Raw genomic sequence first — 24,593 nt, 5'->3', positions numbered from 1 at the left:
TGTCTCCCCTTTTGTCACTGAGTTTCCCTAGAGATCTCTTAAATAAGGTCTGAACCTTCTAGTTCTTGTTAGCTATAATCCCTGTCATTATAAGGAGTCCTATGGATGTGGTAGTCAAATGGAAGGAAGGGGAGGAGAGGGGAGCGGTGGGGAGGGGAGGGGAGGGGAGGGGAGAGGAGGGGAGGGGAAGGGAGGGGAAGAGTTCTATAGTCTTCTGATGAGGTCTTCGTTTTTTTTTAGTGAGCTGTGCCCCTAGGCTAGGACCTTCAGAAGTGCTTCCCAGTCTTGTTTTCTGTTTTGTTTTGTTTTGGTGCCCCTCTACTGACACAGGAAACTGAGAAGGAGCTGGAGGTACAAGTTTCTCTCCCCCATGTTGGTTCGATTCTGATAAAAATAGTTTCCCTTGAAGGCAGTCCTTTGTTAAGAAGAGAACTCTTTGGGCATGTTTCAAAAAAGTTACTTTTCCCTTCCCCATCTGGAAGAATGAAAAGATTTTTCTCTCGATTTTACAGTGAGAACCTGGTGGGGCTCCTGGAAGTAAAATTCCTGCAACTTTCAAATTCATGCAAGTGGGGACAGAATGTTCCCCTAAGGCTAGGCTTCCAGGAGTTCCTAATCTCTTAAACTAGTTCACTCTGTCTCTAGCAGTTAGTCAATTATCTTTTAAATATTCTTTCCTGATGCTGCTCCCTCAGGGAGTTTCTGCTTCCAGTAAGTGGTGATTCCCTATCAGTGTGTCTCCCCAGCTTTTGGGTGGCTGGTTTACCTTATGACCTCAATTCTTTGATGGAAGAGTGGCTGATTCTGAGGTTTTTAGCTTCTTTTTTGTTGTGAGGGTGAAGTTAGGACTTCCAAGCTTTTTGACATGTCCAATCAGAAACCAGATGTCTCATTGTTTAGAATTTAGGCTTGTCTTCAGTATTTGGACAACAGAGAGTACATTTTGAGGATAATGAGAGGATACCAAATTATTTTATACTCTAATTATGAGGTACATGTATATTTAAATAGGCACTATCTCAGTGATTTGCCAAGCAACAAATGTACATATAATTTTACATCAACAGTTGAAATTAAATACAAGATAGTTTCATATTCCAGAAGATATTACAGAATATTTAGCCTGAAACTTTACTATCATTTTGGAAAGTCACATGAAACCCAATAAATTCCATTCCTATGACTTCCATCAGGGATTTCTAATCAGAGGAAACTGCTAATATTTATACTGACTCACATGAGTATAAGCTTTTATAATTTACTATATTTTATTAATACTATCTATCTATCTGCCATCAATCTATCTCTACACTCAACACAGGGCTTGAACTAATGGCCCCAAGATCAAGAGTCGCACACTCCTCTGAGCCAGGCAGACACCCCTACAATTTATCATATACTTTAAATTTTCTCATTTGATATACTCATTACAATCACTTGGTGAAGCAAGTAGGACTGGAACCATGTTACGGGTGGGAATCTGGATTTAACTTGTTTGAGGCTGCAGAATAAGTGCTGGTCTGAAACTCAAAACCAGGTCTCAGTGCTCCTACTGATTAGACCAGCAGGTGGAAAGATGAATTAACCTTCCTCATAATAAACTCACCACCTGAGCAGCAGGTATGAAACAATGAATAAACAAGAGCTGTGACACACAAAAAATAAGTAAATATTTGCACCGTAAGTGAAAAAATTTCCTCAGGGGGTAGAGATGAAATCATAGAGTCATTTTCGAGTTAGGAAATTTGGGGTTATTGTTTGTACCTCTGTGGATATCGCCCACAGAGTTTTGGGATATGTTAAGCTTTTATAATACATTATGGAATTTGGAAATTTTATAATAAAGTTTTTTTCCAGAAACGCCAATTTTCATTTATGGGACTTTAAGCCTGCTGGTTTTTAAATAGACTTTTTTTTTTTTTTTTTCTTTCCTTCCCTCTTTCCTACCTTGATGCAAAAGTGCCCAAAGGTGGAGCCTTCTAGGACTGGTGAATAGTGGCATGGCCTTGAATCACCAAATGGAGCCATCCACTTCTCAGACCAAGTCCTCTTAGGACTTGGAAAAACCCGATTACACTGCCAATATAGATTGTAAACTTTCCTTTTTAGCCTTACCCCAAAAGACCTACAGTCATTTACCAGGGCCACTGTGTTTTGGGGACTTCCCAGGGATACGGGACTCTGAACTGATTCTTATTCTGGAAACTCAAAAAGCCACACAACCCTCAAGTCAGAGTGTGGATGTATGGGAGCGACAGTTTTGGCTCAGGTCAGCTCACAGAACCGATGGCTCAGTTGTCTGTTCGTGCCCGAGGTTGTATTCTGAAAATTCCTTTGAAGGTTTTATGTATTTATGGTAGTTGGGTAGTTGGTAGTTTTGGCCGTCTAATACAATAAACAACAACAAAACACTTCTAGGATGATGTTAGGAATTTAAACTAGAACAGAGCTGTTACATTTTTGCTGAGTCATTTGACCTACTTCTGAGTAAGAAAAGAAATTCTATCCAAGTTTAGAGGAAAAACCCTACCCCTTAGGGTTGGTTCTTTTCAGTATGAGCAGAAGTGGCTTTCTGAAACCCTACTGGGATCCATAGTTTCCACTTTAGCCGCTATTATGTCAATATGAAAGATGAAATTATTTACTTTTATATATGTAGAGGAATTGTTACGTTTAAAAAAAAAAGTTCTGGTGTTTCTTGTCTGTGGATGAAAACTGTTGATCTTGAGGGGCTTAATTTAGTAAATGGCTTTGAAAACCTTCTTTCTAGATAGAACTCAGGTATATAGAGAGAGTAAAAGTTTGGTTTGCGAGTATAATTCATTCCAGAAACATGCTTGTAATCCAAAGCACTTATATCAAAGCAAATTTCAAGAACCCTGGGCTCAGTTGTGATTGTGTGACGTTCGGCGTCACGTAGACATTATTTACCAAGTTAAAACTTATTAGAAATGTTTGCTCGTCTTGCGGAACATTCGCAGAACGTCACTCACAATCCAAGGTTTTACTGTATTTTAAACAAAATTCTTATAGGGGCGCCTGGGTGGCGCAGTCGGTTAAGCGTCCGACTTCAGCCAGGTCACGATCTCGCGGTCCGTGAGTTCGAGCCCCGCGTCGGGCTCTGGGCTGATGGCTCAGAGCCTGGAGCCTGTTTCCGATTCTGTGTCTCCCTCTCTCTCTGCCCCTCCCCCGTTCATGCTCCGTCTCTCTCTGTCCCCAAAATAAATAAACGTTGAAAAAAAAAATTAAAAAAAAAATTCTTATAAATCAGATTGAAATAACAGAAGCCTCTTTGTGCGTTTTCAAGCCTGTTTCCCTGTTCGTGTCCTCTGATTGCAAGTGGCCTCAACTACGAGTTAATGTGCCCGCTCCTTCCCTTCCCTGGCCACCTAACCACTCACCTGCTCCAAGTGGGTCACAAAACTGGAATTCTTTCATTTACCTCCACTTTCAATATTACCCCTTCCAAAGGTAAAAAGTGATCATTTACCAAAGCAGACACTCCTTTCAAAGCCACTTCTTTAAATCAAACTTGTATGCATGTTCTCTGATAATTGAGATAAAACAGAAAAATTTTATTATAGCTTTGAACATTTTTCTAAACTGGTTACGATAGGAAAAATAACTGTTATCAGTAATATGGTAAAATGAATGCCAAAAAAGGGCAATATGGGTGTTCTTTACCTACTTAAAGTGGTCATTCACCACATGTAGACCATTACATACAGACTTTATCTGTATAAATGTTATCTCCTGCTTTTCCTGCTTCCTCTCTCCCTCACCCCTATTGTCAGAATACCCTATCAACTTGACCTAGAATATTGTTTCTTGCAAGCACCCCAACTCCTTCCAGCCTAAATCATAATCACATAGAAATGGGAAGGGAATGTGTGAAAAAGAAAAAGCTGGCTTACGGTTGGGTGATCACAGCTCTTCTATTTACCCACACATCTAACACAACCTGTATTTCCTAATACTCTCCAAAAAGCTGAATCTGAAGCATAGTACTCCTTAAAACAGTCCCGGAACCAGTCCTTTGCCTAGCTTGATGTGGTTGTAACCAATAAATCATTTAAATGCTTCACTGTTCAAAATGTGGTCTGCACATCAGCATCATCTATTAGATGAGCTGAAAACCTATTAGATTTTAGAAATGTAGAAATTCGCAGGCTACTGTAGCTCTACGGCACTAAAATTTGCATTTTAACACAATTCTCCAGGTAATTTTGATGGACATTAAAGTTTGTACCACGAGGTGTGCCTGGGTGGCTGTTAGTTGAGCGTCCAACTTCGGCTCAAGTCCTATCTCACGGTTCACGGGTTTGAGCTCCGTATGGAGCTTGCTGCTGTCAGCGCAGAGCCTGCTTTGGATCCTCTGTCCCCACCCCCCATCTGCCCCTCCCCCACCCTCTCTCAAAAATAAAATGTTAAAAAAAAAAAGTTTGTACTATGTACAAGCCAGAACCATTGTATAAAATGGATTCTAAACGGTAATTATAGCAGCTTTTAGGGACAGCAATCTGGAAGTTTTCGATAAAAATACATAAACCCTGTGACCAATCAATCCAACCCCCTAAAACCTGATAGAAATAACAGCATGTAAGGGATTTGTTTACATGTAAAGATCGGTTTATTGGAACACCGCTCATAGTGACAACAAAGAACTAGTGAAAGGAAGGAGAGAGAAAGGGAAGGGAGGAAAAAGACCCAGGCCTGTAAACAAAACCAATGTGCATCAAAAGGGCTACCCACACCATAAAGTATTAGTTGGCCATTAAAAAGGATAAATTAAAGCCATACCAGTTAACTTGAAGTGATTTCCATTGTGGACAAAAGCAGGAAAAAAGTGTGACTAATATTTCCATTTTTGTAAAATAATGGCAACCTATCTATAAATAGATGTGTATATTCGTGCATATGCGTGTGATTACCTGAGCGGGGAAGAAAATGAAGAAAGCCAGGTACTAGCTTGGTGACTTGGATAAATTGAATATAGGGAGGAGGGAGCCAAGCAAAAAGAAAAAGTGACCAAAAAAGGACACTTAAAAAAACCAAGGGTATGGACTGATGTCACCTTAGCATTTATGTAAAACTTGATGTGGATGCTCATAGACAATTTAAAAATTAAACAAAGATGGTTGAGATAAAAAACGAAGAGACTTCCTGTGAACATCAAGACTGTAAAGTGACTCCCTTTCTTGGAGTAACTGAGGATTGCTCGATGGTTCTAAGAGAAGAAAGGTTTTTGGTTATCCTTTGGTAAAACCCTGAGCCGGCTTCACTTAGCCACTCCTGGTGTGTGGGGAGGGGGACGCCGGGGACACTGTGTTTGGGGGGAGGCGCGGTTCCCCTGGCTCTTCCCCAACCCGTTGCTTGATTCTCTGCTGAGAAGTCCTACTAGAGCACACTGGCACCTACCAGACACAGAGACCTGGCTCCAGCAACACAACAGCAAAGGGGGTCAGAGACGGGGGTGGACGTCACGTATTGCCTGTTGATAAACCATCGCAGCAATCTCAGTGAAAATGAAGAGCTGCTTAACCTTTCATACCGATGAAGTGTAGCATCTATTGATTTCCCTCCAATCAAAATTAGAGAAATTCGAATTTCCTACCTAGGAGTTCAATGCATTTGTCCCTGCTTTGTGCTTAAGACACCTTGTGCCACACTGGTTCTTGTGTTTTTCTCTACCCCAAACTGTTGTTACCCTTAAAGATGAAACCAAACAAAAACTTACTTTCCCGATTACCCAAATACTTCAAACATTAAAATACCAAACTTGACTGAAGTTTGAAAACACAGCTTTCGCACGATTCATGTCATAAAGGAGGAAAAGTTCAACGTCCATTTGCCCCACACTGATTGACCACTTGGGCAATGAGTAAGTTCAGACCATTCCATCAAGGCACCTTGAGGCCCACCCACAGCCCTGGTCTGAGAGACAGGAGGGACTATTCACATCTGAGAAACAGAAGGGACTACACAGAACTTCAACCAGCCATTCCAAAGGTCTGCAGTGCGCAAAAGCCTTGACAACTGGCTTCTCAATGCAAAGATGATGAATTGTATAACAAAGCATGTATGTATGTATGTATACGTAATCCTCCTTCACTTTTAACACAGGACCTATGAACACACCCGTGATCTCAGTCTTTTTCTCTTCAATGATGCACTACTCGTTTCGAGTCGGGGCACATCTCATACTCCGTTTGAAAGGACTTCAAAATCAACCTACCAGTTCATTGCGTCGGTGGCTCTTCATAGGTTACTTGTAGAGGATATTCCAGATTCCAAATGTATGTATTCTTTTTCTTCCAAGAGTTAAATACCTTCAGAAAACTGTATTATATAATGCTCATTAACTATGAAAATATAAAAGTGGGAAAAGGACTCTGATTTTAATTTGCAAGTTTGCTAATAATTATCCAAATGTTTTTTAGGTTTCATTAATGTAAACTTTCATCTATTAGAAACAGCAAACGGAAGGAATGCTTGCATTTTCAGATGTGCACCCTACATATTAGGAAAACAATTTCGAAAAGCACAAAGGGAGGCATGAACGAACATCATCTTGAGTTCTTTGAAGCAATTGACAGGAGAGCTGGAGCCCTTATGACCACTACTCGCCACTTCTTGTAAATGCTACAATTTTAGATTATTATCCATCACTTTTCCATTTTACTAGGACTCTACACTGCCTATACTTGCTACTATTTTAGATTTCTATCTACATTCCCATCCCACTAGGACTAAGTGATTATTACAGATCTGTGCACCTTTTATTCCTTAAATTCATATTCAAGTTGAAAGTTCTTCTGTAATTAACAGATTTGCAAAGGATGTTTAGTAACAAACATTTCATTCATTAATAACCTCAATAGAACTATCGTGTTACAAAAAGAAATCCTACTTAAAAACACTACTGTGCCTATTTTTAGTTATTATCCTGCACTCTACTTCCCAAGCTTAAAAGGATCTTTCTCTTTCCTCAATTTCTATTAGGCCAGACAATCTGGCCAATATATTTCACTGCATGTCAAGGCAGGACGTAAGGATAAAGCTGGAACCAAGATCTTAGAGAAGGAACTCAATTAAAAGGGATGCTTCCCACTAGTGTTAGCCCCATTTTAAATCTGAGCCTGAAAAAAGATGAACACCAAAGGTGAAAATAAATGTCCACCTAGAAGACAAACTCAGATAACCTGAGTTAAGCTGTCTATAATCACCGGGAATGGTTAAGGAGGGTAGGATGTCTGCTTTCACCTCCCCTTAGTAAGCTCTTCCCTGTGTCAAAACATCATTCTATAACCTGCTAGGCGGTTGGCACTCAAGTACGTAACTGGCTTAATTCTGACACCGGCCTTCATACCGGCGTGGTGCAGGCCTAGGTCTCACATCTCTACCTGCACCAGCTCTTAGTGCAGACCGTACTGATCCCAGTTCTTCTGGAGTGGCCGAGACAAAAAATTAAGGAACGTTACATCATCTACCATTTAGTCTTTAAAACTAACTGCTAATTACAATTGAACAATTACAAAGACAAAAGCTATCTTAGATATCTAAATTATTCAGTATTTTTAGGAACTTATATTCTAAACTGGATTTGTATTTGTTGGAATCCCTTTTTAGTTTTCAAAAAATTCTCAAAGTGACTTGGTCAATTCTTGAATTTTAAAACATTTTGATTGTGACCTGCCAACATTAATTAGTATACCTCAAATATTTTTACAGATATCAGGAATGCATTTATTGTTCAAGGTCCAAAACGTGAATGGATTTGTGCTACAGAAGCTGGGGATGACAAATTCCTATGGTTGTCAGCACTCCAACATGCCATCAAAAGCAGTTTGGACAAGTGAGAAAACATTCTGGGTGCTAATTCTCCCTGGCAAACACAATGTATTTTCTATTCCAGAAGATCCAGCAGGAAGCAGAATGACGATTTGTCATGGATGATAGGAGAACGAACTAGGATGATCCCTAGGGACTTTAGTCCCTCCTAACTTTTAAGATTTATCATCCATGTTCAACTATGTGAAATGTACAGTAACAATTTGAGTCCAAAATTTTGAAGCACTTCTTTTGGTAGTTATTTTCATAGACAATATTATTTTGATTAATTTGAAAGTTTTATTTTGTGATCTAATGAAAAACAAAATTGGAATAAAAAGCATTTTTTAAATGATCAGCTTAGAGAAATATTTTGTTGGTGACATCATATCTTTATAAATTTTCATGATATAATTGATTTAGAAATGTGTATAAGTAATATAAATAACTTAAAAACTTGTCGTCTATATCCTTAATATGAATGTAGTCCTCCAGAGAGCATTAAAAACAAACCACTACAAAGCACTAAAAAGTTTTCTGTGACTCTTAAGTGTTTTTTGGTTGCAAACTTCAAAATTTTCTTTCTTTCTTTCTTTGGCTTCAAAATTAAAATTTTAGACCTACTAAGTAAGTTTTAAAAAGTTAAATTAGACATTGTTAAATTAGAAGGTTGGTGGGAAAAAAAAAAAAAACATTTAAGAAACAAAAATAAAGGAAGTAAGACAATTCTGTTTTAAGAGAAACAGCAAAATAGGTGTTGAGTAGTTTTCTGTGTCTTTAAAAGGCCTTCATTCAATTATTTAACAAACTGAAGCCGTAACCTGTTAGCTACCTGGAAACTTCTGCTGATGTATGCAGTAATAATATTTTTCACTTAAAGTAGATATTAATATTGGAAGCTTTCAGTTGTCACTTTCCTGTTTCATATTCTCCTTTAAGATAATAATAAAATCTACTAGTACAGTCTAGGATTGTGAACTGGGCTATATTAAACATCTTTAATAAACACACAGATTCCTTCTAATTCTTGAAAACTTAAATTCTTGTTAAAAAATATACAGAAGTTAAATATTGTGCTGTTTTATTAGTGTAAAATCACACTTTGATTCTGTCATGATATATCCATGCAGCTTAACATCTTGATCCGACAGACAGAATAAACCATTAAAGGGAACATCTGTTGTTGGTCAGCAGTGAATGCAAATTCACAAATGTGATCAAAATGTATTTATCATATAATGTAAAACAAATTCTAAGACAGTATATCATCCTTAATAGGGCACACCTCAGAAGCTCCGTTAATAGGAAAAAACCTGTCTCTATGGCGAAAGAATGAAGGACAGGATAGCTGAAGGTAAAACTGGAAATCTCAAGAAATTTCCATTTATTCTGTGATAATTAATGCCCTCAGAAGTTTTAAAACATTATTACCTGAAAATAATCCCTGTAGTGACTGATAAGCATAAGCTTCTGAGAGTCAAGTGCATAAATCATGCAAAAAATGGTGATGTTTGCAAGTGGACGGTACTTAATGTTGGTGGTGGTTTCAACGCTTTCCCTTCCCTTCTAGGAGACAAATAAGAAAGGCCTGGCTTCGTAGCTATCTTGTAAGTTTACATGACTGCTGAGTCAAAACCTCACACACGAAAATTTTAAGTTACTGGTAAAATGGCTCAAATTTTCACAAGAGAAATGATAAATTCTGACCCCCAAGTGGACATGGAAGAACCTGAAAGTGCCACGTGACTCCTGAAGACTGCTGATTAGGGTTAAAGAGTGCCTCATGCAATATAGTTCTTTCGAATAAAAAAATTCAGTAGGAAACTCATTTTAAAGATTTTTACAAAAAAACCCATAGGTGCTTTATGTAAACCTAAAAGACAACTTGACGATTCATTTAATTTTGTCTCCCCTTTTGCAAACATTTCAGTCTGTGCTTGAGATATAAACGGGAAGGCTGTTCTGTAAATCAAATCAGTGTGAGGTTCTGGCCACATAAGTGCACTGGACCCATGTTCCGAGTTCCTGATGCTACGGAGTAAAGAAGAGTGGGCTGTGCCAACAAAAACAATATAACCTCCAGAAAAAGTCATCCTGACCCTTTTATTGTTGAAATTAAAAAATAAAAGATACTTAAATACAGGTGAACATATAGGGCAAAAGAGAATCATAAAATTCAATGTTGAATTAAGCAGTGAGCTGACTGTCTGGGTCTCCAAATTGGCTTGGACCCAGAACTGCTTAAAAATGGGTATGTTCACAGTTAACGGCAATTGGCTTATAGGTGAGAGAACGGTCGAAGTTGTTCCAGTTGAACTTCCAGAGAAATTCTCTCCTCAAGAACATCCTGAGAAAAGATGCAAAGCTAAGTTATATTTCAAAGCACACAAAAATGAAGGCACATATACAACAACTAAGCGTCAAGAAAACCATTTAAACTTGTGATGAAGGGATAGTCATTCATATTTTAAAAGGATACCTCACTTGAGAAAAGTAGTTTCTTTAAATGTACACAAAATTAAGATACGATCTTAACTGAAATCTTTTTCTTACAAAATAAATCAGGGTAATAAAATGTTTTTTAATTATTAGAAAAGCCAAAATTTGCAAATGATGGCTATTCATGCATGCATTTTGCATAAAACCTACCCCCTGCAGTAACAGCTGATGAATCAATTAAACAGATTCTTTCTCCTGGTGATACCTGGTCATAAAAACTCCTGAACCTCATCTGAGTTTCAGTTTCACAAAGAATAGATCTATTTTGCAATCAGAATTTCTAATCACTGTTGATTCTGAGCCGTCTTTTCAGACAGCCAGGAAATTCTAACTCACCTGCTTTGTTTTTTCTTTTTCTCGATCACCCTGATAGTATCGTGTTTTAACCAGAGCTACCTCTTCCTATTTCATATCCTACTTCCTTTTTCTGTTCTCAGATATAGTGAGAAAAGTGATTTTTAACATAGCTTCTATATAGATGTTTCTATAGGCTTCCTTAGTTCTTCAGAAAAACATGTGCTGATAAGATTTCCATCGTCAAGGTATGGTAAGCAAGCTTGTTCTCAGTTTTACATTCTTCCTTTACAACAGACCAAATTCATAACCATAGACTACAAATCTCTTCTTTGATCAAAGAGTTGTACAAAAATACCATTCATTCACAGGTATTTATCAAATGCCTAACATGCGCTAGGTTTTGGGGATGGAGACAATACGGTTGTGAGTTTATCTAGGGGAGCCCCAGTTTATTTCTGATGTCCTGGCCTACACATTAACACATCCCTCTCCTCTCCCTTTTCTCTGAAAAGTATTTTGATTTGGACAATGTATTACGGTCGCCCTGAACAGAAAATATGCTTTACTCTCAGTGAGTTCATTTTAGTAGGCCAGAGAGACAAATGTGCCATGGACAGTAATTCCAGATAGTGTGATAAATGCTAGATGAGGGATATAAACAGAATGTTTTGGGAACGAACTAACTCTGCATTTATTTTACAAATTTCTTAATTCAATTTATACTTCCACAGACTCTTTTCTCATCTTTGTGGTTTATAACCTTGCTACGCGAACTGAGAGCAACAGTCATCATCTGGAAGCTTATGAGAAATGCAGAATTCTCAAGGCCCATGCCATACCTAATATGAACCAGAATTTGCATTTCTTTTTAATTTTTATTTAAAAAAATTTTTTTTTCAACGTTTATTTATTTTTGGGACAGAGAGAGACAGAGCATGAACGGGGGAGGGGCAGAGAGAGAGGGAGACACAGAATCGGAAACAGGCTCCAGGCTCTGAGCCATCCGCCCAGAGCCTGACGCGGGGCTCGAACTCACAGACCGTGAGATCGTGACCTGGCTGAAGTCGGACGCTTAACCGACTGCGCCACCCAGGCGCCCCCAGAATTTGCATTTTAACATGACCCCTGATTAACTGTGTACATGTTAAGATTTGAGGGCCACTGGTTTACAAGACATGAATATTTAATAATGTTGGTAAACCATAAATGATTCTGGCTAATTTTTATTTGGAGGGATTCAAAGAAATCACAGTAGTAAGAAAAACAAACCCATTCCTCTCAAGTACAGTTGACAGGAGTACACGCTGGCCATAAGCAGCATTTCTACTGAAGGCTAGTCTTTTCTCTTCCACATGTGACATGATCTAAATTGTCTGCATCCTCCTTCTTCTTTAGACCTGTTTGAGTCCCTTTAATAGATTCTGAGTTGTCTTTGATAAAAGGATAAACTAACAATACTCAAATCATCTTAGAATTCAGTAAGAGCATAGAGAACCATGTCTATGATCTTGGAGGTACCTGAGGTCACGACATTTCCTCTCTAGGGTTTCATTATGAAAGTTCAGGAATATTACAGAAATAGTGATGCCATATATATGTAGGGTATGGCAATCAGACCAGAATTGAATATGCAAAATTCCTTCTAATATGAAAAGGTTCAAAGGCGTAAAGAACATTTTCGATAACTCGTTTGTTTCTCTTGCTACCTGGGAAGTTCCATATAGCCTATGAATTGCTGGATCACTTCTAAGTTCCTATTAACTCTAAGATGTTTTGAGTCCATGGAAGTTCCCCAGTAGAGATTCAGAATACCTTTAATTGTTGCTGCAATTCACTGTTCAATCTGGCCAAAACTGTGTTGGTTTCCTTATTGCGTCTAATTGATGCCTGAATTGCTTTCTTATCTTTACCAACAGACCTGAGAAGATAAAGAGGGTAAGAAAACATGACTTTCATTTCTTATCTTTAAATTCTCTCATTCTTCCCTGACCTATCACTAAATCCAGAAAGTAGAAGAGCATCTTTTGCCTTAATGGCATAGTTCAACCTCACTTGCTTGGTTTCAGTGGTCAGCCAAAAGTATCAAAGCTTAATTATTATTGTTTTAATTGCTCTTCTTCTGTAGAACTCATCAGTAACCCTCTTCTGTATACAACCACACAGTAAATATTTTAAATTTGTGGGTCATATGGTTTCTGCAGCATATTCTTGTTTTGTTTTGTTTTTTTTCCTTTCTCTTGGCTCTTCTCTTTTTTACACAAATGTGAAAGCCTTAGTTCTGGGACTTACAAAAACAGGCCATGGGATGAGTTTGGTGCACAAGCCCCTGAGTCAGCTGGATCTAAGACAACCGTAGTTAAAATACTAGTGTTATTCTACACTATCAATTTTTTAAAAATCTGCTCAAGGGTTTGCGTTTGGGTTTTAAAATGGAATTGAACTTAATAATAGAAAGAGGAAAAGCGGAAAGCATATTACACCTGCTCATAAAAGAGAAAATGCTTAAAGAGGAGAAGCTGAGAACCTCTGCTCAACTAAAGAGCTAGTCTGATAACTTAATTGCTGTGCTTTTTGTTACTAGTAATTACATTTGTTTCAGAACTACTCTGATTACCTAGGAATAGAAGGCTGTGATGCAAGAACAGCAGCTAAGACACCGGTCTTTTGTGCATGTTCATCAGCTTCCGGCCTTAATTCATCTTCCGATTTTAATCTTCTGCGAACAGGTTTAGGTGGTGGCGCAAGGGGTGTCGTGCCTTTGCTCTGGAAGAGAAGAATTCCGTCAACAAGGAGCATGTCCTGAAGACATTCACGGTTAATTAGCACTTCACCAACATCATTTGCTTTCTTTAAACTGCTTATTCTCCAAAAATTAAAAGTCATCTGTCCCATTTTAAAACAATTTATACAGATGTAACCACAGCTAAGTTACATTTCAATAGGAGAGGCTGTTGACATCACAGTTGTGAATGTACCTAACAAGATACTCTTTTAAAAAGGGCAACAGGAGTTCCTTGAGTCCCAAATCTGACTCAAAACTGTAATATTCACAGTTTAAATGTTAACAAGAAACATGCTCAATATATATACCTGTTTAATAAGTATAAAAGGGAGCCTCCAGAAATATGTATCCATTATCCTAGGATTTCCTACTCAAAAATACTAAAATATATCAATAATAAAGCAATTTATAAAGAAGTAGAAAGCTAGGCAATACTTTAAAACTCATAACTAAAATGCACAATAACTGTAACTTTTTACATGTTTATTTTGGGGGGGGGGGGGGAGAGAGAGAGAGAGAATGCGCACATGCGTGTGACAGCCTGAGCGGGGAGGGCAGAGAGAGAGGGAGACACAGAATCTGAGGCAGGATCCAGGCTCCAAGCTGTCAGCACAGAGCCCGCTGTGGGGCTCGAACCCACAAACCGTGAGATCATGACCTGCCCCGAAGTCGGACGCTTAACCGACTGAGCCCACCAGGAGCCCCAGTAATTTGTAACTCTTGAATACAAGTGGACATTTTGTTGGAAACTGAGATTCAAATATGGTATTTTGGCATTTACCATAACCTGATTTGATCTGTTCATAGATAAAAATGAGAATCAACTGCCATATCTTTGGTTAAGTGCTATGTGTTGCCGTGAGCTGACAAAAACACACTATTAAAAAACATCACAGAAATACGGTACAAACTAAGGTGTCCGGAAAGCACAATTTAAGCACTTTCAGAGGCATGTGCTGTAATAACTACTGGGAATATCTGGATGAGAACAGAAAAAAAAAATTACCAAGACACTTCTCTGAACAGAAAAATATGCCAGTATCTGTAATTTACTTTGAAATGCAAAAAACAGATACGAAAAACTGATGTAGATAAAGGACAGAGACATACATGACAATGCAAGTACAGGAAACTGGTAATGGTACGGTCAAGTGTGGGTTTTTTGATGTATGTAACGTAAAATTCTCTCAACTTTACCATGTGTGTCGAAATTTTCATGAAATGTGCTAGGGAAAAAATAATCCCCAAAACAGTCAAGAAGAAGAGCCCAGAGCATAACATTCTTCAAGCGTTGACCATTTTTCCCTGTGACATTTAAGACTGCAATAAAACAAACTGAATGTGACCAATAAGGAAGCTCTATTTTATGCATGTGAAGAATGTAGTAACATGAGTTCTGAGAACCTATGGTCTATGCTGGACGACAGCCTATTATCTCCTAGAATTTTTAAACGGGCAGACCTTGTTCTGAGACCGACTCAGTATATTACAGTTCTGGCAACGGGTGGGTTAGGTTGCTCTACAGTTAACTTTATTTCTAAGATTTCTGTCAGTTTTAAAATCTTACAAAGTAAAAATGACGTCATATCACATTTTATATGTACAAAATAACCAATATTATACAAGACTTGTCGCCTACCACATTGGCAGGAGCACTAGCAGCTGTCTTCTCTTCAATTTTACTATCTGTTTTGGCAACTCGAAGAGAACTTGCAGGATCAGAAGCTTTTTCAACCTAGAGATGAATATATTATCATTCCTAACTATATGTAATCAGTATAAAATTATGCATAAATACATATGTTAACAAATCAGAGAGTAAAATATTAAGAAAATGTTCAGTCTGATAATAAGGAATTTGAGAAAACCCCGTACAATGACTATTCTGTCCTACAGAAAGGCAGGGAGCAGGGAAGGTGACAGGTCTCTGAGGGAGAAGGGGAGGGCTGGGAATGCAGCCCGGCACAGTCTGGAAAATTCTTGCGGCTGGGGGAGCGGATGCCTCCACCCCAGAGAGCCGAGTACCCAATGCCCTGGGCACACCTGGACTTCCCCTCAGGCTCGCCCTGCCTTCCTGGAGGCACAGCCCACACACCTAGAGGCCCCAGGGCTAGGCAGAAAGTTACAGGCTTGAAGAAGCGGCTAGTAGAAAATTTCCCATGGATCGGATCTGTAAGAAGCTTTAATAAGTCTCTCCAACTTCACATTTATGTTTAGTGAGGTCGGGAATCCCTAGAGAAGTTCTTGCCGCTAGAACTAAACAGAATCTCCTGGAACGCTGCTGTCTAACTGAAGTGACTTACTGTCACACAAATGGAGTGTAGCTATGGTAACCACAGCCACTTATTACACGGAAATCTTCACCAAATCACACATCAGACCCTCAGCATTAAGAAGCAAGCCCCTGAGCAGTGTTTCAGCCATGACCAGACGGTTGTGTTTGTATCTTTTCACACGACAACTAACTTCCACGCAGATTCTCATTCTTATTAAGCATTATATTGCAACCAGCAGGTGTCTAAGACCAATTAAAGAAATTAAGAAGCACAGACCTAGGGAACAGAAATCCTCTAGAGCAGCAGCAGAAGGTATTTTATTCACTCATGTCCATTCTAGTATCTACTTTTTAAAGGTTCCTCTGTTTACAGACCTACTTATGAATATAATGTGGGAAGCGTTTCCCAGTAGAAAATCAGCTAAAGCCCTTGAAAACTCACCGGTAAGACCTCTGCATGTTTCTCGGCTTCATCCTCTTGTTCTTCATTTACATTTGACGCAGCAAATACTTCAAACTGGCTGAAATCTGCAAAATTTGGTTGTTCTGGTATCTGCTGAGGTGAGGTACTAGTGTGAGTTATTAGGCCATCGGCATCCACTGGGCGATGCACAACGGGACCAGGAGCCTACACGATGGTTTAGGAGGGAGGAACACACATTAGTGTATCACTGGCAGCAACCTTCTTTGAAAATACATTGTACAAATAACCTTGTTACCTGTAAATTCAGGGAGGTGAGCTACAGTAGCATCTAGCCTCTAAAAAACTGTAAGTGACATGCTGAGACACTCAAGAGGTTAAGATGACAAACTTTCAATAAAAAAAGATACTTTTAGGGGCAGCTGGGTGGCTCAGGTGGTTAAGCGTCCGACTCATGAGATCAAACCCGGCTGGGCTCTGCGTTGACAGCACGAAGCCTGCTTGGGATTCTCTCCCCGCGCCCCCCTCCCCGCCCCCTGGCCCCTCCTTGTGCTCGCTCTCAAAATAAATAAGTTTTTAAAGGAGATTTAGGGGCGCCTGGGTGGCGCAGTCGGTTAAGCGTCCGACTTCAGCCAGGTCACGATCTCGCGGTCCATGAGTTCCAGCCCCGCGTCAGGCTCTGGGCTGTTGGCTCAGAGCCTGGAGCCTGTTTCCGATTCTGTGTCTCCCTCTCTCTCTGCCCCTCCCCCGTTCATGCTCTGTCTCTCTCTGTCCCAAAAATAAATAAACGTTGAAAAAAAAATTAAAAAAAAAAAAAAATAAAGGAGATTTAAAAAAAAGATACTTTTACAAAATTCTTATTACAAAGAAAGTACATCCGAGGACAGGGAGGGTCTGGCCCTACTCCCAGATTCTCTACTTGTGTCTTTTTTTTTTTTTTTTTTTAATCGGGCCACTGCACAACAGTTTGTGCTTTAAAAAAGTTACTTTTATTAAAAAAATGTTCCATCATATTTCTAAAAAGGTTACGTTAAAGTGTGAAAACCACCGCTCTAACTATTCTCCCAATACTTTGGCATTACTTCCCTTCAACTTTCTTCCACTCCTCTGCCAGAGCAATCCTCTAAAATCTTCAACCCAAAAATACATTTATTGAGGATCTAACTTTTGGCTAAGCACTATGGAAATAACAGCAAACAAAAAAAATAAGGCCCATGACCTAATGAAGCAGATAGTCTAGTGCAGGATAAGAGCAAGAAAACAAGGAATTAAAATACAGTGTGAGCAGTTTTATTGTGATGGAAGTACAGGACAACACAGGAATAAATCTGCAGTCTCTTCCCTGCTTATCCATCTTCTGTAAGAAAAACTCTTGATCTGGAGATGCTCTGCCCCTTCCCCGTGTCCACAGTTTCATTCCCCCGTCACTCTGGCTGCACAGAACTAACTCATCTTCCCTTGATTATGCCAGGCGATGTCATTCCTTCTGATTGGAGGGCCCTCTCCCCAAGAAACACTACTTCATCTCTCAAGTCTTTGCTTAAAGCCTTACTTCCTTCGTTTTACTTACACCTTTTCAACGTGACCCTTGACTTCACTGGCTAGTAAAGCTGTGGCGAAGCATTTTACAAATACGCTTGGAGCAGCACTTGTCCTGTAATTGTTGTTTATAGGTCTGTCTTCCCCGCTGGACTGGTTCTTGAATCAAGTGACCAACTCCCTGGGTTTCCAGTTTAACCCAATATATATTTCCGATAGTACTTGAGGTAAAATACATACTAAAATCTTCAAATTTCAGTATCTTACTCGTAAAGACTAAGAAACCATCTTTTTAACTTCAAATAACCAACTTCATTATAAGGATCTAACTCAGAAAGATCAACCGAATTCATTCATGTAAAAGGTAGTCAGCCAGCCAGTTTCATAAAACTAACAGCTATAATCGAGAATCTTAGAACAGATTAGGCGGAAACAATTTCTACCTGGCAGGGATACAGAGGTCATCTGACACTTCCTCTACTGCTGGAATAACATCGCCAGAGAGATGCAGTGAGGGCACTGAGGTGCTGCTAGATCCAGGACATAAACGGACATCTCCTGTCGCCCAACCTGTTGTTCTTTCCACTAAACCTTCCTTTATCAAGACATTATCATTTGGTCCACTTTTAAGCTTCTTTCAAAAGATAACTCCAATCATTATTCTTGACTTCCAAACAAGACTTAGCTTCTCTGAATGAAATGTTCATGAAGAATGACAATTAGAGGAGCGCCTGGGTAGCTCAGTCGGTTAAGCGTCTGACTCTGGCTCAGGTCACGATCTCGCGGTTCGTGGGTTCGAGCCCCATGTGGGGCTCTGTGCTGACAGCTCGGAGCCCGGAGCCTGCTTCGGATTCTGTGTCTCCCTCTCTCTCTGCCCCTCCCTTGCTCACACTCTGTGTGTGTCTCTCTTTCTCTCTCAAAAATAAACATTAAAAAAAAAAAAGGAATGACAATTAGGTAATTCCTGATCTTCAAAGTAATTCTAGAGTAGCAGTGAACACCTAACAGATAAGACCACCCAGTAATGGAAGCACTGAAGGATTACCTGTGAGGGCTGTGGCCTTGGAGGCACTGCAGGAGGGTGGGCAACAACCCCAGCCTGTTGTTGTCCTGAGTAAACACACAAGTTGTCTTTTTAGTAAATACACACTTTGCTAGTACAACAAACAGGTGGAGTGAATGTGATCAAATGATGAAGATTTGTTAAGAATGTTTGATAAGTACTAGAAGGCATTTACAATCCTGTAACACTATCTACATAGGACTTAATAACCAAGCCTCGTGGCCCTTTCTCAGACCTCGCTTCTCTTGTTCTCTGCACGAGACAGTCGTGACATGCTTGTTTCCATTAGACTATACCATCTTGGCTTTCTTCTCCTACTTCTGAATGCTCTTCAGCTATAAAATACGCAGATGTCCAAATTTTCTTTTTTCATTCACTCTACCGTTTCTATGTAAATGATTCTCAAATAATACAATCTTTCTTAACCCACAAGTCCAATAGCCTGTTATTATGTCCCCTTTTCCTCATCACTCCAAACTCATAATGTCCAAAACAGAACATCTTCATCGCCTGGTCCTAACTTTTCTATTTTGATCAACATAATAACAATACAACCAGTTATATAGAAATTAAAACCTTGGAGTAAGTTATGTGTCTTCTCTCTCCTCTGTCAGCTTTCCCTCCTTAATCTCTCTCCACATGGTTGTTTTAAACTCTCTGGTGGCATCTCTCAGGTTCCCATCTTTTATCATTTTAACTCAATCACATTAAGAAAAAAAAAATCCTCTCACTTGACACCTTTTAAATTCAAAATTCTTCTTCAGATAAAAAAATGAGACATATTAAGAGAAAAGAAAATAAAATGTTGTGCTCTTTAATGAACGTTAGAATCAAATGATTTTATGGTCTTCTGACCCACCTGTGGTGACTGCAAAGGTCCGATTCATATCTAAAGATGATGATCTAGAATGAGAAGGCTGAGGCCTTGGAGGGGGAGGTGGTGGTGCAGTGTTATCAGGCGACGTTCCAGAATGAGACCTACAAAATCCACCCATTACACTTCTTGATGCTACTGGTATTGGAGCTTTCTTCTTTTTAAGCATTCAACTTGGCTAAGCAGCAAAGGATCTCAGTGGTGTGACATTTTCTCAAGTAGGTATGACAAGTATACCAATGAATAAAGAGAAGACTTTCTGATATACGTTAAACAAAAAATTATTTAATGGGGCAAATACCCTTTAATTATAAAGGATAATTATGCATTTAAAAAATCTGAAAAGAAAGTTATTAACATGAATTCAAGGTAGACTGCAAACCTAGTAATGGCTTTCCCATTCCATTAAAGGTAATATTAGTTTGAAAAATCATTTTCAAGAAAGAGAGACTTCACTTTCAGATATGGTTAGCTTTCAACTTATTTAAAGTTTGAAGTTTGGGAAAGTGGAGCAGAATCTTGCTCAACTATCTGAGGTGACCATTCCTGTGTCTCCACAGGCCATCTCATTGTATAGGGGACTGTCCTCATTTTCGGCCCCCCCCCCCCCCAGAGATTCACTTTTTTGCCACCGAAGTCTTTTGTATTCTGAAAAAGAGTCTCACGGACTCTGACAATCTGCTCCTCACTTATAGGGATAAAAAGAAGAATAAAACTCAAGATGACTGAGAACTCTAAGATATACAGAAAGAATTATATGAAGAAGCAGGCTTTGACTCAAGAAGCTCTCCTGAGATTCTGTGTTACTTGTCTCTATATACATCCTCCAGGCACGTGGCCAAAGGATACTGAGCATGTATAACAGGAGAGGGGAAAAAGATGCTCCTGTCCTGTCCACAGATTTTAGTGGATGGTTAAGTTAAGCCCTTGCAGACAAATCCCTGGCCACCTTCACCCTATCCCACACCTTTTTTATTTGTGTCTGAAAAGTTCTATGTCACGCAGATCTTCAGGGAGGGTAGGTAGGCCAACATGAGGGTGTGCCATCTAGAAAGATGGCATCTCAAAACAATTGCTGACACTTGCCACCAAGGCTTTAAAAGAAAATCTGTACCTCTAGTACTTATTCAGACTCTCAGCTGTTTACCTTCACAAAGGACTACCTTAAACTGCTAATGCTACTACAGCACTTCCTAAACCTTCCAGAGACTACCGCGGGGTAAGATAAGGGTTCCTTTTGTTTTCCTATTAGAGTTGGAAAGAATCGAAATCATTTCCCTTCTACATAAACCAGGAGGCAACCTAACAGCGTTCAGGGAACTGAAGAATAGAGGAAAATAATTTATACTTGGTTCTAAAATAATTCTCAATATTACAATGTGACAACATATTTCATGTGTTTTTTTATTGACAGAAATACTGACCTTTGATGAGTTACATTGTTTCCAAGCTGCTCTGGGTCCGAAGTAAAAGAGTCTGAACTACTGTACCCATCTGCTGATAAATGGAATATACTCTATTTAATAATGATTTTTTATTCACTTTTTACTCTAGATACTCTAAACAAGTATGATAATTATTAGTTCAAATCAGAGACATTTAAAGACTGGCTAAGAGCTTAAGAGTTCATCCTAGTGTCATTAAATGTTAACAATTAAATATAAATCAAATAAATCATGGCATATTTACACAACAAAATACTATGCACACGGAACAAGTTATAATCTAGAGAAGTTAATGTAAATAGGAATAAAAAATATGCATAGACCACAATAAAACTTATGAAATTAGTCAGAGGTTCACCATTTTTCGCCTGAGAAAGTATCACTGCCAATTCCTCAAACTCTTATGAGGAGCAGAGAACTCCAGAGGCAGCCTAATGGTTGTGATACAGTAACAGATTTTAAAACAGAAACTCCAGGGTCGATCTGAAGGAACACTAATACTACTCCACATTTTCAAGGATTATAAATTAAAGGGACTGGTTATTTGGTTTAGTTTCATTTCAAAATGTACCCCGTTCCTTTTTCTCATCAAATAACTGAATTGTTTAATTCTACAGGAATGATACCAAAACTACCCGATTTCTACTTGGATGTTCTAACAGGCACCTCAAACCGGAGATATCCAAAAGTCAACTTCCAATCTTCCCCAACAAACCTACTCTTATCACAGCCTTCCTCAGTTCCTAGTGTATCAGGCCAAAATTCCCTGAATCGCCCTTGACCTCTCACCCCACCCTCGATCACACAGGTAAGCAAGTCCCACGTACTTTCCCCACCAAACAGAGTCAGAATCTGACCGTTTCTCAGCACTCCCACTGCCACCACTCCAGGCCAGGCTGTCATCTTCTCTCGCCTGTACTATTCTAATATAGTCTAAATATTATTCTATTATTTCCCTGTTTTGACTCTTGCTTTCTTCAGGCCTGTTACCAATACAGCAGCCAGAGTGATCCTGTTAAAAAATAAAGGCCAACCACATACTTCTTCGTTCAAAACCTTCTAATGGCTTTTCATCTCATTCAGTAAGAGCCATTCTTACACTGTTCCCTGATGACTACTTTAAACCAGGGCTTCACGTGTGCCCTTTCCTGTGCCTTAAACGTCCTTCCTTCAGATATTCAAAGCTGAATCCCTCATCTCCTTCAAATTTTAACCCAAGTGTCATCTTTTGGTAAGGTCTTCTTTGACTACCTTATTAAAAATGTCACTTCCTCTTCCCTTTCCCAGCTTTATCCTTATCCACGGTGTTAATTATCTCCTAAGATGCGAGCTCCTTTTTTTTTTTAAACTAAATTTTTCTTTTACACCCCCTACCGAATGTAAGCTCCACTAGGGCAAAGATTTTTTTTTCTGTTTTAACTGCTGAATCCCCAGTGTCTAGAACAGAGCATGGCACGCAGTATTCCATTAACACAGGCTGCATAAATGAATGTATACACAATTTACTGAGAGAGAGAGAAAGGAGCTGGTGGGAGGAGTCATGGACTAAACGTGGCTAACCGAGAGGGATGGCAAACAGAAAGCCTGCCTGGAAGCAGGTCCAGGAGGCAATGAGCAACCATTTACCCATCTAGAGGGTAGGAGGTGTCAAAGGGTTGACTAATCTCTACTTTATTCAGTAAAGGTAATATGAAATAGCTACACATTTGAATTATTCAGACTCTAAATTGAGACTCAATCAACTTCAAATGGAAGCTGTAATGCTATTTTTCACTTACCTACAGTATTTCCAGAAGCAAATTTCACCGATGAATTTATCTTACTTTCCTCTGACAGGTCAGACGTTTTCACAAGTAATGGGCTAGTGGGATTAGTATGATCTAGTAGAGAATTAATAGGTGAAAGTACAAGACCTGAATTAATACATTCATATACCTCAGAGTTCAAGACTTCATTTAGGTATTTCAAAGAAGTAGCAGGTATGCCATGAGATATAAGACAAAATAGTATTTTTAATAAAATATAAGCTTGTTTATATAGAATTTAGTTTTCTGCAGTAACAGAAGATACTTTATAACAGAAGAGTCAAGTTGTATGTTCATACTTCATTAATTTTATCCCCTTCAGGGTAATTAAACAAAGCACCCCACATATGATTGGTAAAGTAAGTAGTTTATGGGGTGACTGGGTGGCAGCTCAGTCATTTAAGCATCCGATTCTTGATTTTAGCTCAGGTCACAATCCCAGGGTGGTGGGATCGAGCCCCGTGTCATCCTCCCTGCTAAGCATGGAACTTGCTTACGATTCTCTCTCTCTCTCTCTCTCTCTCTCTCTCTCTCTCTCTCTCCCCCTGCCCCTCCCATGTACACAATCTTTCTCTCTCTAAAAAAAAAGGTAATTTATAATGCTGATTTATATACAAAATAAATATACCTCTTAGAAGCCCTAACTGAAACATTTAATCTAAAGTAAGGAGAGGGGCGCCTGGGTGGCTCAGTTGGTTGAGCGTCCGACTTCGGCTCAGGTCATGATCTCGCAGTTCGTGAGTTCGAGCCCCACATCGGGCTCTGTGCTGACAGCTCAGAGCCTGGAGCCTGCTTCGGGATTCTGTGTCTCCCTGTCTCCCTGCCCCTCCCCTGCTCATGCTCTGTCTCTCTCTGTCTCTCAAAAATGAATAAACATTAAAAACAAAAACTTTAAAGTAGGGAGAAACTTCAAGAGCTCAAGCAAAACATACAATTTTAAAGCTAAAATTTATTTTAACCGTAAACCTCTTTGGTTAAAATCCCAACACACTTAAAATGTGAATTCACACCAGTTATCATAAAAACCCACGGGGTGTTGGAACGCCACATATGCCAAGAGTCCTTCCTTTAAGACTTTGTAATATAAACTCAATTGATACAAGATGAAAAGCACATACACGCCCGCATGTATATGCATGCTTGCAGAAAGGACTATGTTAAAAAACAGACAATGATGAACTAGACGTGAACCCCCGAAGAGGAACTGTGCGTTTAGTTGCCGCTAACCGCCAACCGGAGCCCGGCCCGGCAGCAGGCAGCAGCCCTCTCACCGCTGCTGGTTCTTTTCAGCTCCATCTCCTGCATGTGGATCTTGCTCGGAGTCATGCGGATGGGAACCGGATGCACGATAGCGGTGTCCTGCAGGCACACGGGAAACACAGACTTTACATCACAAGTGCCACGCCGACACCACGAAACGGTAAAAATTGACGACACTTTAAAAACTGGTGGACAGACTTTCTCATTCATGCGAAGGCAAGCGCGAAAATTAATTTCTTAATGGAATGTTTCAGAATTATAGTGAAAAGTCCAGTTCACTCTGCGTGCCTAACATTCTGGTTTCTTTGACAAAAAAAACACTTTAGCTTGAGTGGTTAAGGTTTGAGTGAAAAGAAGGTCCATGAAACTACCACTGAAGACAATAATCGAAGGCAGAGTGTGAGACGATCTCATGAAATTATACGAATTTGAACCTTTGAGGTTAAAGTGAACAACTATTTCGTGAGAACCCAAACACTTAACAGATTGAACTCTTTCACTAA

At 39.3% G+C, this 24,593-nt stretch overlaps 2 protein-coding genes across 14 annotated transcripts in view; one reads left to right on the top strand and one right to left on the bottom strand.

The window, feature by feature from the left end:
- Positions 1-8,355, top strand: part of ECT2L (epithelial cell transforming 2 like) — an 82,437-nt gene extending 74,082 nt beyond the window's left edge. For all 7 annotated transcript variants that reach the window (XM_040449032.1, XM_040449036.1, XM_040449031.1 and 4 more), the window contains 2 exons: positions 6,124-6,296; positions 7,732-8,355. In XM_040449032.1, coding sequence (XP_040304966.1) covers positions 6,124-6,296; positions 7,732-7,859 — 301 coding nt within the window. In that variant the 3' untranslated portion in view covers positions 7,860-8,355. The remainder of the gene's footprint in view (positions 1-6,123; positions 6,297-7,731) is intronic.
- A 1,553-nt stretch (positions 8,356-9,908) lies between these two features.
- REPS1 (RALBP1 associated Eps domain containing 1) overlaps positions 9,909-24,593 on the bottom strand; it is an 87,901-nt gene continuing 73,216 nt past the window's right edge. For 4 of the 7 annotated variants that reach the window (XM_040449041.1, XM_040449043.1, XM_040449040.1 and 1 more), the window contains 10 exons: positions 24,102-24,189; positions 22,804-22,905; positions 21,005-21,077; positions 19,566-19,684; positions 18,689-18,753; positions 16,126-16,311; positions 15,048-15,143; positions 13,241-13,389; positions 12,439-12,544; positions 9,909-10,177 (listed from right to left, as the gene is read on the bottom strand). In XM_040449041.1, coding sequence (XP_040304975.1) covers positions 10,109-10,177; positions 12,439-12,544; positions 13,241-13,389; positions 15,048-15,143; positions 16,126-16,311; positions 18,689-18,753; positions 19,566-19,684; positions 21,005-21,077; positions 22,804-22,905; positions 24,102-24,189 — 1,053 coding nt within the window. In that variant the 3' untranslated portion in view covers positions 9,909-10,108. The remainder of the gene's footprint in view (positions 10,178-12,438; positions 12,545-13,240; positions 13,390-15,047; positions 15,144-16,125; positions 16,312-18,688; positions 18,754-19,565; positions 19,685-21,004; positions 21,078-22,803; positions 22,906-24,101; positions 24,190-24,593) is intronic. The other 3 variants (XM_040449042.1, XM_040449045.1, XM_040449046.1) reach the window with 2 other exon arrangements.

This window comes from Herpailurus yagouaroundi, unplaced genomic scaffold (genome assembly GCF_014898765.1).
Source record: "Herpailurus yagouaroundi ecotype Mexico unplaced genomic scaffold, PumYag 198, whole genome shotgun sequence".
In the NCBI taxonomy this organism is placed as follows: Eukaryota; Metazoa; Chordata; class Mammalia; order Carnivora; family Felidae; genus Herpailurus; species Herpailurus yagouaroundi.
The sequence above is the reverse complement of the archived record's forward strand: the minus strand, read 5'-3'. Positions and strand labels throughout refer to the sequence as shown.